Source organism: Acinonyx jubatus, chromosome C2, assembly GCF_027475565.1.
Source record: "Acinonyx jubatus isolate Ajub_Pintada_27869175 chromosome C2, VMU_Ajub_asm_v1.0, whole genome shotgun sequence".
In the NCBI taxonomy this organism is placed as follows: domain Eukaryota; kingdom Metazoa; phylum Chordata; class Mammalia; order Carnivora; family Felidae; genus Acinonyx; species Acinonyx jubatus.
Window position 1 is genome coordinate 4,134,667 of NC_069384.1, and position 20,809 is coordinate 4,155,475.

Sequence of the window (20,809 nt, forward strand, 5' to 3'; positions counted from 1 at the left end):
TGTCGTGCGTGACTCTTGCAGGTGGTAGTGACGCTGGGGGACCCAAACGTGACCACTCCGTCGAGCTCCGTCGGCTTGACCAACATCACCGTGACCCCCATCACCACTGCAGCCGGGACTCAGTTTACCAACCTCCAGCCCGTGGCTGTCGGGCACCTGACCACCCCGGAGCGCCAGCTACAGCTGGACAACTCGATCCTGACCGTGACCTTTGACACCGTGAGCGGCTCTGCCATGTTGCACAACCGCCAGAACGACATCCAGATCCACCCGCAGCCGGAAGCTTCGAACCCACAGTCCGTGGCGCACTTCATCAACCTGACTACCCTGGTCAACTCCATCACGCCCCTGGGGAACCAGCTCAGCGACCAGCACCCGCTCACGTGGCGGGCGGTGCCCCAGACGGACGTCCTGCCCGCGCCCCAGCCGCCCGCGCCCCAGCCGCCCGCGCCCCAGCCCCAGGTGCCGGCCGAGCCCCAGCAGCACATGTACAGCTACTGAGTCAAAGCGCCAAGAACTCACGAGGAGCCCTGCCCACAGGTGCTCTTGCTTATTTTGAGATTTGTCTGCTGGATACCAAACCGAGAGAAAAACATCATCCTTGAGGTGTAAGTGAGGTTGACTCAGCTTTGCGGAATTGTCTCCAGACCCCCCCCCCTCCCCCCGGCTAGCACTGCCATCTGATAGCGTGCCTGGGGGGTGACTCCTGGCAGGTGGCAGCATGTGTGAGTGGCTCAGCCTGTGCCCGGCAAGGCCGCGTGTCACCCGCCTCCCCTAACAGAACTTGGTGGACACGGGGTCCGGGCAAGCGAGGCGAGCAGGGGCCGAGAGGTGAGTGATACATTACGAGGAGCAGAGTGGCCCGCTGGTGTCCTTTCGGGCCTCACTCGCTGCGTCAGCACAGAGAACGGGTTCCCACGAGGCCACCGGCTGCAAGGAAACGCCATTTTCGCCTCCCTTCCGGCTGTTTCTGGCGAATGAGCAGATAGAAGTTAAAGTAACGTTTGTTTTCTTCTTGGAGATCTGAGTTGAGTCCAACTCGATGCACGCAACTTTGGGCCGAAGACCCGTGAGGAGGTGTTCCGTGGCTGCGGACGACCCCCCTCTGGCCTTACGATGGGTGAGGGGTCCCCGGAGGTCACTGACTCGGGCCCGAAAGGCCTCTTTGTAACATAACGCGTGGATTCACTTTTAGTCTCAGCTTTCGTTTTCTTAACTTTATCTCAAGCACATATTACGTATCCGGGACGCCGTCATGGCCACGTCGTTCTTGATTTTGACACGCTAAAGTCGTTTGCACTGTAGGAGTGTCGGTCCACGTCCAGTTCTGCGCCAGTGCCCGAACACAGGGGACACCCCACTGTGTGGGACAAGTCGGCCCCGTGCCGTCCCCTCTGGTGGCTCCCGCAGAGCCGTGTCGGGATCCGCCGCCATCCAAATATATTTATTACGGCTGAGGCTCAGCCAGAGCCACCGAAGAGCAGGGAGGAAAGTCACGTTTTCTTTCTGTGGCAACTTCAGTCCAAAGGTTGATCTGCTTCAGGACCAACTTCCGATAAAAATATTGCAGGAGGTTTGGCTCTTTACAATGGAAAAGTGTAGGTTTTTCTGAAGCACACAGATACGGCCATTTGCTGCCGGGCGGTCGTGAAAGCAGAGGCGGTCCGTTCGTCAGTAGGAGCGTTAATGGCCTTCGTGCTCGCACGTGCCGAGTAAGCGCCATCCCCGCGTCCCCGGCACACACACTGTCACACGCCGCGTCCCCGGTGTGTCAGAGGTGGTGGGCCAGGCTCACGCGAGCCCGCTGCTCAGCCGGGGAACCAGAGGCGCAGCAGGTTTTAGCCTCCTGAGACTTTTTAATGCTGTGCAAAATGAAATGATACGTCTGCCTTGCTGCGGCCTTGATCGCTCTTTGTCACGCATCCCGTGTTATTTGGGAGACCACCTTGAAGAAAGAGTGACACGTCAGTAGTGGACCCGTGAGGCGGGAGGCGTCTAGGGCCGCCAGGGAGGCCAAGGGCCACTCCTTCTGCAAAATGCAGCGTCCTCAGCATTTCCCTTGATTCTGAGTTGTGAGATCTTGAGGACGGGGCTCAAATTCGTATTGTGCAATACCTGTCTTCAGAACTAAGGACCTCCCGTCACCCACGCGGCACGTAAGAGCGTCCCCAGAGTCCGCACCGTGGACACAGCTCGGTCACACTCCCGTCTCCTGCCTGCAGTTGAATTAATAGTGGGAGATTATTTGACTCTTTAATTTATGATAATTATTTTTATGTTATTTATGTATATAATTAACTGCTTTATACACAATAATCCATCAAACGAACTTGGGCTAGGAGTGATATATTTTCTCAAATCCTGTCCTCATCCTCCAAATGTAAGCGGTCCGGGTCCCATGGGGTCATCAAGAGTACCGAGGTTCCTAATGTATTTAAAAAAAAAAGAAAAAAAAAATCACTGACTGTTTTTTTTTTTTTTGACCAAGTGAAAATACAAACAGGATGAAACCTCTTTTAGCCTTTATCTCCTGTTCTGCTTCCCTATGAAATAAAGGCCTTTTAAATCACAGTTTTATTTTTTTAAAAGACGTTGTTTTTGTGCCTCGAGTAAGGACGCATCGGATGCTCCTCAAGATCCCAGTGTAGGCCACGTGGCCCTGGTGCCCGCTTGTTCATTTACACACACAGATGTGGGACGATCCCCTGTGTGATAATCAGCTAGAACTCCAGATAAAAATCAGCGCCACCCCTGAGTTTCCTGTAGACACGCTTGGTCTTACTCACTTTTAGTCTTACTGGGGTCACTACCTGAGGCCAGATAGGTTCGTGTTGTCTTAAAACAGTTGCTGTGAATTTGCGTTTGCAAGAGCTGGGGAGCAGAAAAACAAAACAAAAACCACTCAACCAAAAGAGTCCCCGACCATAGATTGTTCTGCGCGTGCATCGCTGTTTACTGACGGGAAGTGTTTCATGTTTTAACTGACGCCAGGTGCGCAGCTGTGTTCACGGGAGGACATTAGATCAGGCCGTTGTGGCCGCCCAGCTCTGTGAGTCCGTGTTGGGTGTCCTAGATTAAGCAGTCGCGAGAACTTACCTTGGACCCGTGGATTTGTAAGGGTGTGGGGTCCTGTGCCACGTTCACGGTGTGACTCTCGCAGAGCTGGATCCCAGGCCGCTGCTGCTCCCCGTGAATTGCGTGCTCTGTGGCGAGGAAGAGTCTGGGCCCCCGGAACGGCACTTCCGTGGACGTGCCCCCTGCGCCAGGTGCCACCTCACTCGGTCCGACAGGAAACCGCCTCGGAGAATCCCGGGTGCGGGAGGGAGGGTCACAGACCTTACGCGGCCTTTCCAGCCACGGCATCGTCCGAATGCGCGAAGCTCGAGGCTTCTCAGCGCCAGGTGGCCTCCGCGACTTCCCGTTGGATTTTGAAAGGCACGAAGACTGTTTTGAGGAGTTGAGTAATTGTCGTGTCCCATCGGTTTGTATAATAACAAATAAAAGGTGCGGTGACCTGTGTTTTTCAATCGCTGGCCCTCCTCTCCGACCACCCGTTCCGGGCGGCCCCCCACCCACGGCGTCTTTGGAGAATAGTTGTAGTTCCTGCCGCCGACCGCGTCTTGATTCCTGTCCAGCCCAAAACCCACTTGATGTCTAGGCCATTTGACACATTGTCGGAGACACTGAGGTGTATCAGAAGCTTTCACAGGGATCTGAAAAACAGCGAAGAAGGTGTGTGTCGTATCTTGGGCAAAGCTTAGATCGGGAGAAAATGGATGTGAAAAAGAGAAGTAGCCAGAGAGGGGAAAACTTAAGGCTTTTCTTTGGACAGGTGGCCCGGAACGGTCCCTTATTTCAGTGGTCAAACATTAAATTATATGTTCCCGTCTGTTAGGATCGTCATTGTAAAGTTATAAAACACCTTAAGTCCCATCCAGTCTTTAGGGATTGAACTACGAGAGCCTGTCTTAGATACTTTTGTCCAACTTTAGGTAGTTTCCAGTAGCAGCTAATTCTGCCAGTGAATAGAGTTGGTTCACTTGACCTTCCTGGAGGGGCCGGACCTACACGGTTCTCTTCCACACAAAGGCAGCCTTTCAGCACACTTCAGTGGAGGCGGGTTCGTTGCTGTGCAGACACATCTGGCTCATCACTGCTCCTGTGCTGCTTTGTGACGTAGGGACACTGAGAAGCGATTTGCTCTGCTAACGGGCACATGATGTGCTGGAAACCAACAGCATCGATCTGTGAATAGTCCTCCCACGCGCCCTGAAAACAAATTCCCACAGAAAGGGGGGACTCGGCACCAACACCAAAGGGATCCTGGTTCTGGAATGACAGGGATGAATGCTTGTACATGCGGTGGTGCCGTGGGCAGAATAATCCAGAAGTGGCCCTAGGCAGCTCGGACAAAGAGCCAGGACCAGCCCTGCTCCCCACGGTCCCCAGGTGCGGGCAGGTGACGTTTGCAGACAACCCCCGCCAGAGCACCAAGGTCCACATCCTGCTGCCTTCGAACCAAGCAGTCTGCTCTTTCCCCATTGACGGGGTTTCTCCTTCCGTGAGGAGGGAGCCCCACGGGGGAAGGGGTCCCATCGGTGGGACATAGACCCAGCGTGTGTCTTTACAGGGAGCCCAGCCCAGCACGCTAGCCGGGGAAGAGCGAGGAGGAGCCTGCCGAATACTGCCTGTTGCACGATGGGGTGCTCCCCTCCCGAGGGCTGGTACCTCCCCACTTGCGTGACAGTCCAGAGCTTGGCCGGAAACCCCCAGCTCCCCTCCTCTCCTGAGTGTGAGCCACAAAATGGAGCCACAGCATAGTGGGGGAAGGGGGGGAACTGTCTAGATCAGTGAGGCTGACTGCTTATCCCACACGATGCTGGCAGGGGTGGGAGGTGGGGGGGGGGGGTGGTTGCTGGCTGCATCCTTTGCTGAAACAAAGCGCCCCAGCTTATCCACCTGGATGTCCCAGCTTGTCCAACCTGTGGGGTTTGTGACCCCCCCCCAGCCCCAAAGCTGGCCCTCTCCCACCGTGCCCACTCACAGCTGACAGCCCTGTCCATCGAATCAGCCAGAGCCAACCTGGACGTGTCCCTGCGTCCCACGTTTACATCTGAGCGGTTAGGGACCTGTCAGGATTCGCCATATCTGAAACCGTTCCCCACTCCAGCTCTCCAGCTGACAACCCTCTAGGGGCCGCCCAGCCCCTCCACCCCACCCCCGTTCCCAGGAGTCCGTTCTCCACGCCACCTCAATGGCCCTTGTAAGGGTGCTTTTCCATTGTGTCATCCGTGCATCAAGTCCAGAGTCCTCCAGCTGTTCTAAGTGCTGTCTGGACACAACCTGATCCTTTTTTTTTTTTTTAATTATTTTTAATGTTTATTTCTGAGAAAGAGCGCAAGTGGGAGAGGGGCAAGACACAGAATGCAAAGCAGGCCCTGGGCTCTGAGCTATCCGCACAGAGCACAGAGCCTGACGTGGGGCTTGAACCCACGAACCGCAGGATCATGACCTGAGCCAAAGTCGGACACTTAACTGAGCCACCCAGGCACCCCTAATTTGTTTTAATGTTTATTTATTTTTGAGAGAGAGAGACACAGAGCATGAGCAGGGGAGAGGCAGAGAGAGAGGGAGACAATCTGAAGCAGGCTCCAGCCTCCGAGCTGTCAGCACAGAGTCCGTTGTGGGGCTCGAACCTACGAATTGTGAGATCATGACCTGAGCCCGAGTCAGACGCCTAACTGACTGAGACACCCTGGCGCCCCCAACCGGATCCTTTCTGTGGCTCGAGGCCTGCAGGGGCCTGTCCTGCCTCGGTCCAGCCTCTCCCCTCCGGGGGTTCTCTGCACCTGGTTCATGCCTGCGTGTGCTTCAGATCGTGGCTCATATGTCACTTCCTTAAAGAAGCCTTCCCAAATCCTCCAGAAGCTAGCATTCCCCACGCTGGTGGCAAGCTGCATGCTTTTGGCACAGCACTCATCAGTCGGTAATGACATCGGATATTCACTAAGGAGCTTCTTTGTCGCTATTCGGTGAGCTCCAGAAGGAGGGGCTGTGCTGTTTTCGTCATCATTCTGTCCATTTCCCCTGAGTGCACCCAGCACAGTGAAGCCTGGTGCACAATCAAGATTAATCACAGCCGTGGAGTCACAGTTGTCCCTGGCCAGTGTCGTCTAACGTTTGGTTTGTGTGGTCTCTTTGCTGTGGACCAAGGGCTTCTGTATGTTCTCTTCAAGTACGATGTTCTCATAGATGATGAGACTCTGTCTCATGTAACACTTAGGAAACCCCATTTGGTCAGAATGGGCTGTTTTCTGCTGTAGTAACAAACCTAAAGTCTTAGCGGCTAAAACAGCGAATCTCCTTGCTGCTAAAGCTGTGTGGGTCCTGCAGGCTCCTTCCTCTGGCACCAGAGGACACCCCGCCCCCCCCAATCCCCTGTGTCGCTGGTTGTCATGGCAAAGGGAAAGAAGAACCCTGGAGAGTGTCACACCTGCCGTTCTCTGATCTGACACTCCTGCTTCTGGCCAAGGGGGGCTAGGGATGGGTTTACCCTCCAATATGGAAATAAGAAAGCCAACGAAGCACATGACACAAGGGTACTGAAGCCTTGGCACCAGAGTGAAGGACCAAAACCCAGCAAGGCGAGTCTTGCTGTTGCCCCGTGTGCAGCCTGGAGCCCAGGCAGAGGACAGCTGTCTCTGAATTGATGAGGTGGACCTGTGGGTCCGGGAGCTGTACAGAGAGAAACCTCCAGAGACCAGCAGAGCCTCCCTTGTGCATCTTTAGCTGAGCACTGACAGCACAGCATCTACCACCGCGTAGAACGAGAAACCTCATTATTTGGGGAACGTGGCGTGGAGTTCTCAGAAACATTGTGTGTCAATGTCATGGGAAGTCAGCCCTAAGCTCAGCCCCGGTCCCATCTAACAAAGCTTAAAAATAAAACATGAAAGGATCAACTGTTTCCAAGATCCTTGACTGACTCCCAGAACAAAGCTGAAGCCTGTTTTATAGGAACACAAAAATATCCAGCCACCAGCAGTGTAACATTCATGAGGGCAGCTGATCAAAAGTTACCAGGCCTTGAAGAATCAAGAAAACATGACCCGCAATGAGAAGCAAAGTTAACTAATAAAACCCAGCTCAGAAATGATAGAATTACTAGACAGGGGCATTAAAAGAGTGAATTTAACTGGTTTCCATATGTTCAAAAAGCCAGAGGGAGAACTGATCGTGTTAGAGGCACAGAAGATGTGAGGTTTTGGGTGGTTTTTTTTTTTCATCTTTAAAATTTATTTTAAAGCAGGAGCAGGGGGAGAGGGGTTGAGGGAGAGAGAGAATCCAAGCTGGATTGGGATCGCACATGGGGCTGGATCCCACAATGTTGGGATCCTGACCTGAGCCGAAATCCAGAGTCAGATGCTCAACCGACTGAGCCACCCACACCCCATGGAAGGTGTGTTTTTTAAAACAGATCTAATTGAACTCCTACAGGTGAAGCTTCAGTGATGACATGAAAAATACATTGGATAGTATTAACAGAAGGTCAGATTAAGCAGAAGAAAGCATCAGTGAATTTACAGCAATAAAATCTATCTAAAATGAAATGTGCAGAAAAGGCACGTGAGGGGAAGAACTGAACAAAGCATCAGTGAGCTGTAGGACAACTTCAAGCAGCCTTATGTATGTGGTATTCGAGTCCTTGAAGAGTCCTCAGAGGGGGAAGAGGAGAGACTGAAAAGATATCTGAAGAAATCATGATCCTAATTCTTCCAGCTTGGAGGAAAACGATAAACCTACATATTCAAGAAGTTCAATGAATCCCAAGCACAAGACTATGAAGAAAACCACATCAAGGCATATGATAACCAGATTGCTTAAAAACAGTGGCAAGGAAAAGGAGCTAAGAGCATCCAGAGGAAAAGGACACATGGTATACAGGGGAACAAAGACAATGTGGACAGACAACTCATCCACATGGTGCCAGCCAGAAGCCTGGAAGACGCATCCTTGAAGTATTGAAGGAAACAGTCAACATAAATTCTATACCCAGCAAAAATATCTTCCTAAAAAAAGGTGGCTGAAGAAAGACTTTTTCAAACACAGAGAGGCTGAAAGAATTAGGCACCACGGCACAACAGCAATCCTAAAGGAAGCCCTTCAGGCAGCAGGAAGACACCAGTGGACAAGAAATCTTCATTATGTTAAATGACCACTTAACGGAAATGCAAACGGAAAAGAAATTTATGTGACACAATCAAGTAAGTCTGATGCCTAAAGTCGCAGTACATTTTTAAAATAATTTTTTGGGTTTTATTTTATATTTGACAGAGAAAGAGAGAGACAGAGCATGAGCAGGGAGGGGCAGAGACATGGAGACAGAATCCAAAGTAGGCTCCAGGCCTCGAGCTGTTAGCACAGAGCCTGATGCGGGACTTGAACTCATGAACCGCGAGATCACAACCCGAGCTGAAATTGGACAGTTAACCAACGAGCCACCGAGGCATCTCAAGTTGCAGTACATTTCTGAAAACCCTGAGGTACATATCAGTGTTCAAATATACCAACTGGAGAAATATTACCGTACCCTATTTGGTTTCAAAACATTATATTCTCTGGACTGCCTCCCACACCCCAATCACTGCTCTATAGCTTTCTAGTATCCTCCCTGGAACGGGCTATTGGAGACTCTTGATGGGGAAAATGAAAGAATAATAGAAGTTTCCAATAAATACCACAGTGAAAAAAAAATACCCATACCTCATGTTCTTAGTCTCTTGGTGTCTTTCTGTTGTCTCTTTGGAAGGCTGGGCGCTGATTTTTCTACTCCTTTACAAACAGAGGTGAAATGTGTGTCACTAGGTTTTTAGGGTTTATGTACATCTTGTAAGCATCAGTAAAAATATGAAATGAATTGTATTTAAACATCCAGCATATCAGTTTAGGACAAGAAAAGTAACAGCCTATTGTACTGACTCCTGTTTGGGCAAGGACTCTTTTTTTTTTTATTTTTTTTTCAACGTTTATTTATTTTTGAGACAGAGAGAGGCAGAGCATGAACGGGGGAGGGGCAGAGAGAGAGGGAGACACAGAATCTGAAGCAGGCTCCAGGCTCTGAGCCATCAGCCCAGGGCCTGATGTGGGGCTCGAACTCACGGACCGCGAGATCGTGACCTGAGTTGAAGTGGGACACTTAACCGACTGAGCCACCCAGGTGCCCCTGAGCAGGGACTCTATTAACATTATTAGCTCAGTTAATTCCCCCCTCCCCCTCCCATGACGTTCTGAGATGGCGGTCATCTCATGAGATGATGTGGGGTTTCTCAACCAAAATATACCTCCTTGCCAGTAAAACATCATTAGAACGTTTTCTTAATGTGTCTGTAATGTCTGATTTGTGGCACTGGGTTTCTTCCCTCGTATTTAGAACAATGTCAGTACTTTCAGAGACCTTGTATTTTGAGAAGCGGCTAGCCCCCTGTTTACGCCAGATAATTCCTTTTAAAAGAACAATGTTTTTGTAGACAGCCCCCACTAGGCTGACATTCTTCGGCTCCTGATTAAGAGTATCCCGCCGGGATTGATCAGAACGTTCCCGAAATAACCAGCATCTGCATAGGACACCTAATAATATAGACACTTTTTTTTTTTAACTAGAGACCGATTTTTTCCCCCTCTTTTAATTTAAAAGGCTACAACAAAAAAATTAAATGACTTTCCTGGCTTCTGTTGGTCATACATGGCTCCCATAAGCGAGCTGGCTCACTGTGGCTATAATTAACCTCCCACGTCACCCCTGCCTCCGAGTGAAGTCAAAGCCTAAATATTTCAACTGATTCCTCACCAGCCACAGCCAGACTTCTGACTCTCTAGGGCTTGCCCCCACCTCTAGTTTACAAAGTAAACTGCTGTGAGAACTTCTATTGGGTGGACAGCTCCAGTGACTCAGGGCTGAACTGGGCGTCTTTTTCTTCACCTTGGGACCAGCTCAGGTTTTACAGCCCTTAGCTGCAATCTGGCACCATTATTTGAAACCGAGAACAGAAATCTGGCTAAACTACCCGGGACGTGATTTATTTTACTAATGAAGCAAGGGGAAGATTTCACAATGTCGCACCATCGTGTGAGTGCTCCCGTCCCAAAGCATCCTCACGCCGGGTACTTCGAGGTGTTTCTTCTTGTTCTGTCCGTGCTAAAGGTCAAGGGGAGCTGAATTATAGCCCGTGGCTCCTAATCTCCCACTTTGTAAACCCACCAACTGACTCCTTAACCAGCCCTCGTCCTGATGCATTTTCTCTAAATGTGTTCTCTGCTCTGACTCTCCTCTGAACCTTCAGGGTTTCCAAATGTTGACTGTAGACTCTAAATGGTTATTCTGCTTATTCTAATTAAGGGTCTTGCTCTAATTAAGGGCTGGGCGTGTTGTGGAAAGTCCGGTGACTTAGAGACTCTGAATCGTTTCACTTACGTTAAACGTGACAAGTGCACAGAGAGTCTCTAGAATTTATTGACTGTTGTCCTGTCTTTGGCAGGAAAGCTCACGGGTGATCCCCGAGGTGATGTTTTTAAAATCCTCACTTTTCCCGGGAGTGACAAAATAAGAATGAGTCTGCACCAGCTCCCTGCGATCTGACAAAGGGAGACTGGACATGTGTGAACCACTGTGGGGGCATGAGTTTGGTGCAGGACGTCCCCTGAAGCATCCGTACAAAGAACATCGCTCAGACCAGTCCTTGCCTGCGCCTTAATACCAGATGTAATGGCAAAGCTGAGGGGAAACTACCCGTTGCTCATCATAGGTTCTATTTTTTAACATACACGAAGAATAAGCTCGTTTTTATGCAGCCTGAACGCCGTCTCTCGCTCTTGCAAAGAAATGGTTCCTCACTGTGCATTTCTGCAGTTTTATTTTCTATGCCGGCACGTTACTCCAAACAACTTTGCATTTCTTTGGCGATCAGTTTTCCAGGGATATTTAAACGTTTGGCCAATGCAGCGTCCAAAGCATCGTGGTTACATCGAATCTGAGTGTGTTTCACAAACTTCAGGTAGCAAGCTTGTAAAGATATTCAAGTTCATTACTGTCCCATTGGGACCGGATGGGAAATGAAGCTCTCCGGCTTCTGTAGCTTATGTCGCGCTCTATTGCACGGACGCTTTAGACTTGTCTTCCCTTTGACCTTGGCATATGACGTACACGGAAGGCTCCACTAGACAAAGGCTGTAAATGTTGCTTAAGCGCATAATCTTTCTTTCACTTTTTAGAACGCCTTACAAAGAGTAATGGTACCTTAATCACAGCCAGGATATCATCACCCAGTTGAAGGAGCCCTTTTTATTATCCACAACACATGCCCGCAGGGTGGGGAACACACCCTCAGGAAAACGTTCTGGCTTGTCCTTCTTGTCCAGGAATGTTCTCCAAAATGGTTAAGTTTTTGATCTTGAGAAACAATAGTTTCCAGAACACCGTACGTCAATTGCTTTTTTTTTTTCTAGTTGACCAATGAAATACCCCTGCAAAATATATATATATATTTTTTTTCCCCGTGGTCCGGATTTAATTAGGACGTTCAAAGTATGCGGTTTTGAAGGTTTCTGAACCACAGTGCTATGCTTTAAATTGGTACTTCCTTTTGAATCTGAAGGCAAGGGGTGACTGTGTATACAGGACGCACAGCTGTTCTGGGCACATTGGCAGTCGTTCCTAATTAATCGTGGCCGTGCAGCGGGGCCTTGGGTAACTTCTTCCAGAGCTGAGCTGGCAAGACCGTGACATCAGCATCACGAGTCATTGTTCTACAGGGAAGTGTCAGACTACAGGGCGAGCACCAGTGTCGGAAGGGCTGGGGAGGGGGGCTGCTGCCCTCGCCCTCACGGGCCACATTCAGGCTCACAGCCCGGCTCCCCCCACCCCCACCCCCCCTACCCCCCGCAGCTGCCACTGGGGAAACACTGCATGAAGGTTTGGTAGGAGTTCTTTTTCACGTTAATTATATTTCGATTTGAAGTCTTCTTAAGAAAGGCCTAGAAAGTGTATGACTTACTGGTAAGATGGGGGTTGACAGAACAGAACTCAGAAATTGGAGGTCTTAGAAAGGCTTAGAATGTTTCAAAGAGAACGGCATATTTTATTATAGTTATCGTCTGCATTCATTTAAAGCAACCAGTCTTTTTTGCTTTGTTTTTATTTTGTCCAGCAGTCAAATGCGTCTCGTTGTGGATACCCATCCAACGAATAGCTTCGTCCTCGCTTAGAGGTTCCTTGATATCTTCATGTTACCGCAGAACTGTTCCTGGATGTAAGGTTAACGAGAGCCATTTACTAAAAATCTAAAGTGCCTTCAAAGGTATTTTTCTTCACACCTGACAACTTGGGGTGACACAGGCTTTTTTTTTCGGCTTGACAACTTTGGGGTAGCCTCAAACTGTGTAAGGAACCAGGGCGATCCTGGGCTGTCCAGGTAGAGCAGCTAAGGAAGAATTTAGCTTCCTTCTTCTTAGAACCTCCCTAATTTTACACTGACATGGGGGAGCTGGAGACCCCTGCCTCGTTCGCTTAGGTCCTGAGCATCTCTGATGAATTAGAATGGGCCAGAAGGTCCTTGATGGCTCCACCTGCGAATGGGAAGTGTGCACGTCAGCACGTTTTAAGACCAGGCAGTGGATGGCTGGGCTCACGTGACCCATGATAAAATCTGCTGTTGGTCTCGTGATACTTTCCAAATTCAAGGCCCTGTTCACAGAAGCTTTTCTCATGGGACATGTCAGTGGAAATAAAATATTTTCTTTCATACATTCTCTCAAAGCACACGTACACGTTCACAAATTCAATTCAAGTTCCAAGATATTTGGTTAGCATTTTTTTTCAAATTTTATTTTATTTCATTTCATCTCATCTCATCTCATCTCATCTCATCTCATTTCATTTTAAGTAATCTTTAGGCCCAATGTGGGGCTTGAACTCATGACCCGGACAGAGATCAAGCATCCCATGCTGTATGGACTGAGCCAGCCAGGTGTCCCTCAGTTAGCATTTTAGAATAGATTTAAAAAATTTTTGCTTTAAATGTTTATTTATTTTTGAGAAAAAGATGGAGTGTGAGTGGGGGAGGGGCAGAGAGAGAGAGGGAGACAGAATCCGAAGCAGGCTCCAGGCTCTGAGCTGTCAGCACAGAGCCTGACGTGGGGCTTGAACTCACGAACCATGAGATCATGACCTGAGCCGAAGTCAGATGCTTAACCAACTGAGCCTCCCAGGCGCCCCTAGAATAGATTTTTAAATACACATTTAGTTTGTCTTTTGCAAATGAGTGTTAAGCATGACTAAATTGGAGTATAGGTAGAAATGTCTTCTGAAATATTTAGATTTGCTGATTTCTTATTGCAGTTTTTTCTGTTATTGTTTTAGAGAGAGAGAGAGAGAGTGTGTGTGCGTGAGTGGGGGAGAGGGGCAGAGGGAGAGAGAGAATCTTAAGCAGGCTCTATGCTCAGCATGGAGCCTGACATGGGGCTTGATCTCAAGACCCTGGGACCATGACCTGAGCAGAAATCAAGAGTCGGACGCTCAACCTGGGTGACTGAGCCACCCAGGCGCCCCTTAATTGCAATTTTATATTCGAGCAAATTTTTAATTGTAATTTTGTATTGTAATTTATTTTTTTATGCTAGTCTAAATTTGTTGGCTTAGTTATTATTATGATTAGTTTTTAGAGTTTATTTACTTATTTAACTAGTCTCCACGCACAGCATGGGGCTAAAACGCATGACCCTGAGATCAAGAGTCGAACTGCCCACCAATTGAGCCAGCCAGGAGCCCCTGAAACGTTACTTAAATTATTTCTATCTGTGCTAGAAAATGGGCCTCACTGACACTTCTGTCTCATGTAGATTTTGGGGGGAAAATATGAGTTATATCCTTCTAGAATCTTTTATTAAATTATACTTTAGTGGTGAGTTCAGGATCAATTTTAGAGCATCTTTACGTGAGTCTTGCAGCAAAGACTTGGCCGGCGAAGGAATTCCGAGGATCCGGGACCGAACGCAAGTAAGACAGGGTTCTTTGTACTTTTCCTAGAAGCACGGATGACTTTGTGGAGATTTTTAGACTTCCGTACAGTAAGACCCGTCACTATCCGACGAGAGTAGGTCCACTCTGGAGAGGTCCTGAATTTCCCTGTAATGGGGGGCTTTGTGGTGCTTTTCATCCTTGGCACGTGACCTGTGATTTGACGTTGAATAGTGTGGCGTTGAAAAACGTATGGTTGGGGCGCCCGGTGGCTCAGTCGGTTGAGTGTCCAACTCTTGATTTTGGCTCAGGTCATGACCTCACGGTTCGTGGGCTCCGGCCCCGTGTCGGGCTCCCCACTGATGGCACAGAGCCTGCGTGGGATTCTCTCTCCTTCTCTATATGACCCTCTCTTCTCTCCCTCTCTCTGTCTCTCTCAAAATAAATAAATAAACTTAAAAAAAAATGTATGGTTTACACAGTAGTTACTCTTTGTCTCTTTCAATTCCTACGTCTGCCCAGTGGCCGTTTGCAACTTTTTTGTGCCCGTCTGCTGTGTGGGTGTCCGTTCTCCCTTTGGCCATGACCCGCCCAGAGAGCCCCTCCAATTCTGCTTCCCTTACTCCCCCGCGGCAGGAACCCATGCCCGAGGGGCCACTGCACTCACCCCTGCGTGCTGCTGAAGAGACAGTCCTGGAAAGACAAGCCCCTTTGGACTATAGGTGAAAATATTTACGACGACTGCCTTCAAATATGTCAGAAGTAGCCTGCAAGTTGCTGCAGTCAACCGGAAACGGTATGTATCTACATTTCTTCAAGACAGTGGCTGTTACTCTACAAACCTTCGACGCTGAAGTACACTCTTTAATAAGTAATACACATTTCACGGGGGTTGCTTGCAAATCCAGGAGTCGAACTCTGGAATTATAAGAACTGGGCTGTTTTCGTGGTTCTACGGATTTCTTTCTCCTCAGTCATCCGAGCACGTTGCCCACCGTGCCACGTGGTTTGTGTGTCTCCTCTCTGAGATGAATGGCCCTGCAGTTGTGGTTTCTGTGATCAAGGGCAGGTCAGAGGACAGGGTAACTGGAAAGCAGGAAACACCAGCGGCGAGGATGAAAAACGTCCACCCGGGACGTGTCACGTACTCAACTGTAGTAAGAATCTTCTTCCTGTCTTGCAGGAAGGTACATAGGTGGTGTTTTATGCAACAGAGTCCCAAGAATCTCCGAGGAGGGCCTGAGGACCGGGCTCGTGTCCTGGGCCTCTCCCTCGGGGCCGCGTCCTAGCTCCCGGGCCACCTCCCCGCCCAGCTCCCCAGGCGTCCGCCCTGGCGGTGTTTACCAGGGCTCCCTCTCCCATGCATGCCTCTGCCCTTTCCCACACTTGCACGGAAGTCGCAGGGAAATTCTGCTTCGTTGCAGGAAAAAAAAAATCTCTCCGCAGAAAGTGAAAGTTTTTTAAACATTGTTCTAAAAGTATGGAAAATGAGAGCCTTTTAAAAAGTCACGTGCATAGTTAAAATAGTTAGCTAATTCAGAGGTTAACTAAAATTAGTAGTTAACAATCATTTGCTGACATTGCTTGATAAGTCATAACAAAGTATCACACTAATGCAAGAGGCCAATAAGAAAGGAAACTGGGTGGCCGCAGGGAGAGAGGGTGCACGGGAATTCTGTGCTTTCGGTGTAATTTTTCTAAAACATAAAACCCCAAATCTAAAACCGCTCTGAAAATAGTCTTATTAATTTTTTTAAAGGCAATTACTTTATATATATACGCACATGTGTATATGTATATGTGTTACACGTGCACACACATGTATGTATACGTATGTACATGTGGGCATGCATTTATGGTGTGTGTGTGTGTGTGTGTGTATAAATGTGTGCGTATGACCACGTGTGTGCCAGCCTCAGTGGGAGATCAGGAAGGCTGTGCTCCCGTGACTGTTCGTGTCTTTAGGTGACACATACACCCATGTCCCCTGCAGTTGAGGGCCACGGCTACGTGTTTGCCCAGGGGGGATGAGAGCACATCATGAGGGGGCCTGAAAGTGGGTGCCCCAGGGCGGGTGGGAGGTGAGGGCGTGGGGGGGAGGGGCGCCGCGCTGCCTTGTGTTCTCCACTTCCTCTTACCGACTCTCCCTTTGTGGACACGGTCTGCACACCGCGGGTCCCAGAGGGCTCGGTCCCTCCTGCCACCGTCAGCCGGGAAACGCCTAGTGCTCTGCCCTGATAACTCCTGCCCCCCATCTGCTCTCCCCGCCTTTCTGGAGCTCCTCTCCTGCCCCCCATCTGTTCTCCCCACCCCCCACCCCGGGAGCTCCTCTTAGTTGATGCTGGACTTCTGTGGATCTCTGCATTTCCTTCCATGTCCTATCTCTTTGCCTCTTGCATCTCTGGATTCTAATCTCTTGGCTTTAAACGTGTTTTTTAGTTTTCACTGTCGCGTATCAATTTCCGAAAGTTCTTTCTGGGGACTCGGCTGGGTGTCTGACTCTTGGTTTCAGCTCGGGTCATGATCTCACGGTTTGCGAGTTCGAGCTCCGTGTTGGGCCCTGTGCTGGCAGTGCGGAGCCTGCTTGGGATTCCCTCTCTGTCCCTCCCCCATGCTTCTGCACGCCTCGTGTGTGCTCTCTCTCTCTCTCTCTCTGCCCCTCCCCGGCTCACACACACACACACTCTCTCTCAAAACAAATAAATAAACTTAAAAATAATAGTTCTTTCTGGTTTTCGAGTCCTCTGTCTTTCCACCGCTCTGTTCTAACCTCACAGGTGGGACAGCCCCTCCTCCGAGGTCACACGTCTGTTGTACTCGGAACCCCCGCCCCTCCAGCCTCCCCTCCGCGTTGTCTGCGTCTTCCATTTTCTACTTCCCCATTTTCTACTTCCCCGATCATTTCCTTCCTCTCGCGCTGGAGGCGCTCCCCAAATCCCTGGCAGTCCTGAAGCTTCTTTGGGGACGGGTAAGCCAGCGGACCCATGAGTTCCGCAATCACTCCCCAGGCCGCCCCCAGATGCCATGTAGAACATTCGGGGCTTAGGTGTGGTGGGCGGTGGGTGTGGGGATTCTCCCCCCTGTGTTCTGGGCTGGGGGTCTGTGCACCCGATGGGGAGAGTCTGGCTCAGGTGCGTGCATGCGCACACATGCACACACTCATATGCACACACACACGCACACACACTCCTACACAACAGGCACACACTCTCGTGCGCACACATGCACACACTTGCATACACACATGCATACAGGTGCACACACGTGCACGCATACACGTGCATACACATGCACTCATGCATATGCACGGGGTAAAGAAAAGTCCATCTGACCTTGGGAGGGAAGCCGTCTACAGATAAAGTTTTGTAAAAGTTAGTCATTTTTTCATGTATTCAAAAGCCGTTCCCTCGATCTCTTCCTGCTTCCCACTAGACAGGCTTTACATTTGAGCCACATTCTCGAAAAATCAGCGTTGCCTTTTCTCTCAACAAATTGAAAATGAGCATTTAAATAACGCGCCATTTGTTAAAGCTTTAAAGCACGCAGGAAACCAGTCGTCCTAAAGCCGGGCTGGGTTTGGAAATAATTTGAAGATCACATAACTAAAGTCGTTTTCATCCGAGTCCCCTCCAGCTGTAGAACCCCGCACGCTTACGTGAGAGGGCAGGTGGGAACGTCTCGGGACCCGTCTCGGCCAGGCTGGGTGTGGTTTTACCACCCACGCCGTCCAGACCTTTGGATCAGGAGTCAGAACGGGAATCGGTTCCGGAAAGCATGCCAACCATGGTTTCCGAGGAGCCCATTTTGCGTCGCGGCACGTGTAACTTGGGCCCGCTGTTGTTTCCTGACCTGTAAGTGACAGATTACTGTAGAAAAGTGAATGTGTTCCTCTGACCTCTGAAATTAATAGTGAAAAATAAAATACCAAAGTCTCACTGTTGCTGACGGGTAGGAGTCCCTGAGCAGGTGGGGAGAAGGGGGAAGTGAACTCTGGATAATCTCGTTCCCCTTTTGTTCTTGGAAGGTTCACTGCCATAAACACGGCGCACCTCATTTTGATAGACACGGGAGTTTTCCGTTTATCTGAAATTCGTTGGCAGGCGGTGCTGAGGAGGAGAGAACAGTGCTGTCCAGAGAAACAACCCCCCCAATGAAATCAGTGTTCATTAATTTTGCTTATTATTCTGTGCGGACATTTCCCTTGCAAATTCAGGGCTCCTGACCCCCAAACCTCTCACACCGAAGATCCCCATCCGCCGTGACACAGGCGATGACAGAATTTGGGCGTCACGTTTGCTTCCTCCCTCAACACACATACCAGTCCCGGTGTGATAACGCCCACAGGTCCAAGGTTATTCTTTTGTCCTTATCACGTTTTTTTTTTCCCCCCCTGGAAGAACTTTCTAATCTCCACCTTGTCAATCCACTGGGAGCAGTGGGTCAGGTCACCACATGGATATACCCGGGGTTCACCTTACATTACTTTTGATATACTTTGACACGTTTTTGACATATTTGATGTCATTTTGCTTTTTAAAGGTTAATTTGGTTTCATAAGCGTGTGGTTCCGAAGTCCAGTCTCTAAGACGAGAATGCGTGCAATGGGGTTGTGTGTCCGTCCCACGCCCTGCCACTCACCATCCCCTATGGGTATCCTTCAGAAATGCTTATGGATTATCCTCTCGCTGCTTAATTTTAAAATAGGAGCAGATTAAGAGATGATAGATAGTTGATAGACAAATAGCTCATAGATGGACAGCTGCTAGATAGCTGGCTGGTTTTCCATTTCCGGCCGGTCCTGGATAAACAGTAATGCACATCTCACGCTTTCCTCCGTCTTGCTCCGTTCACAGAGATCGCTGCGATCACTCCAGAGCCGTGTGCAGACAGTGCCCTTCTTCCCTTCTCATGACCGCGTAGTACTTCTCCGTGCGGAAGAGCCAAGGGGCCGTGCAGCCGTGGCCCCATTGGTGGCAACCCCATGCGGGTTGTGTCTCAGCTTTTGCTTATACAAATTATATAGCATTTTAACAGAAATGGGTCTCGTTGTGGAAGTGGCTGCAACTCGCTCTCTCGTTGACTATGCTTTGATATTATTGTATTTGTCCACTTTCATGGGATTAATGGGAGATTAGGTGGGTTCAGGGCACCACTGAAAGTCCATCAAAGGGGGAAGACGGTCAGAGCCAAGGCTCGCGCCAGGCACGGGACACGCAGACGCTGTTCTGGGGACGCGTTAGTTTCCTAATACCCACAGTTCTGTGAAGTGGGCACCCTTAGTTTCTCCTTCCTCATTCCACAGGGGGAGAAACCGAGGCAAGAGCCGCTGGGAGGTGGCAGAGGGAGCTGGAAGGCCATCGGCAGCTCACCCCGCCTGCTTCCGCCGGGCTGGGTGCCTGGATTTCACCGAGAGACCCAGGAGGGCAGAGCCGGGCCACGGTCCTCGGTGCCGGCAGCCGTGCCCGGCCCGCCCCGGGTGCACCCCACGTATTTGCGGAGCGAGCGAAGCACCGTTTGGTCGGGAGGCTCCTCTGCGGGGCCATCCTGACGCCAGGGCCGCGGCTGCAGTTCCCACGCTCGGCCCGCAGATGGCAGGTGGCCACCTGGAGGAAACCCTTGAGAATTTGGCAGGACCCCAGGGCGTGTGTGAGAAACAGTACCCGGGGAGCATTCCTTTGCAAATAGATGTCTTGGGGAGAGGAGTCTTGGCGGGTGAGGTCCGATCGGGAGCCGCGATAGGAGAGACCCGGCTGGCGGAGGAGGCGGGTGCGGGGCTCTGGGCCCTGGGGTGGGCGTGAGTCACGGTGTGGGTGGGGCGGTCTCCTGGGCCTTCGGTGGGAAAGCTCAACTTCTCGTCTCACGGGCAGAGCAGGGCCCAGAGGCCGCCGTCCTTCAGACGCCTTGTCGTAGGATCCTTTTACTTGAGCTTCAGAAAGCGTGCACCTGACTTCCCTGCCTCTTTGTGTCAGAGGGCCTGTCCAGACACGCGAGGTCTCATGCCCCGACTGCTCGTTTCGCTGACCTTGACCTGTAGCATCGGGGCTGCGCTGTAGGGGCTCAGCACTGGCTGTTTCAGAGGCGCCTGGGCGGCTCGGTCGGTGAAGCGTCCGACTCTTGATTTCGGCTCAGGTTATGATCTGTTTTGGGGGGTTCGAGCCCCCCATCAGGCTCTGTGCTGAAGGTGCAAAGCCTGTTTGGGATTCTCTCTCTCTCTCTCTGCCCCTCCCCTGCTCATGCTTTCTCTCTCACTCTCAAAATAAAGAAATAAGCCCATACAAAAAAAAAAAAAAAAAAAAAAAAAAAAGAAATGGCTTTGAAAAACACAAAATACAATAGAAAATACAGAACAGCCTGCAAAAATGTGAGTCTACTATTTTTGCCAAAAAGAAGACTGGCCTGGCTGTACAAAATAGGGTTGAAGTTAAATAGGAAAGCTTAAGGGTCTGCATGAGTCAGGGTTCTTCAGAGAAACAGAACCCATAGGTTCTGTTTTAATGTTTTTTAAGATATTTTTTTATTTTTGAGACAAGGGGACAGAATGCGAGCGATGAAGGGGCAGAGACAGAGGGAGAGACACAGAATCCGAAGCAGCTCCAGGCTCTGAGCTGTCAGCACAGAGTCCGACGCGGGGCTCGAACTCACGGACCGTGAGATCATGACCTGAGCCGAAGTCGGACGCTTAACTGACTGAGCCACCCAGGTGCCACAGTAGGTTCCGTTTCATATAGACAGAGATTTATTATAAGGAAGTGGCTCACATGATTTTGAAGGTTCACGAGCCCCGAGATCTGCAGGTGG

The 20,809-nt window shown here is 50.1% G+C and overlaps 1 protein-coding gene across 7 annotated transcripts in view; it reads left to right on the plus strand.

The window, feature by feature from the left end:
* PRDM15 (PR/SET domain 15) overlaps positions 1-3,527 on the plus strand; it is a 67,882-nt gene extending 64,355 nt beyond the window's left edge. For all 7 annotated transcript variants that reach the window (XM_053220523.1, XM_053220524.1, XM_053220525.1 and 4 more), the window contains one exon: positions 22-3,527. In XM_053220523.1, coding sequence (XP_053076498.1) covers positions 22-501 — 480 coding nt within the window. In that variant the 3' untranslated portion in view covers positions 502-3,527. The remainder of the gene's footprint in view (positions 1-21) is intronic.
* The last annotated feature ends 17,282 nt before the right edge of the window (positions 3,528-20,809 follow it).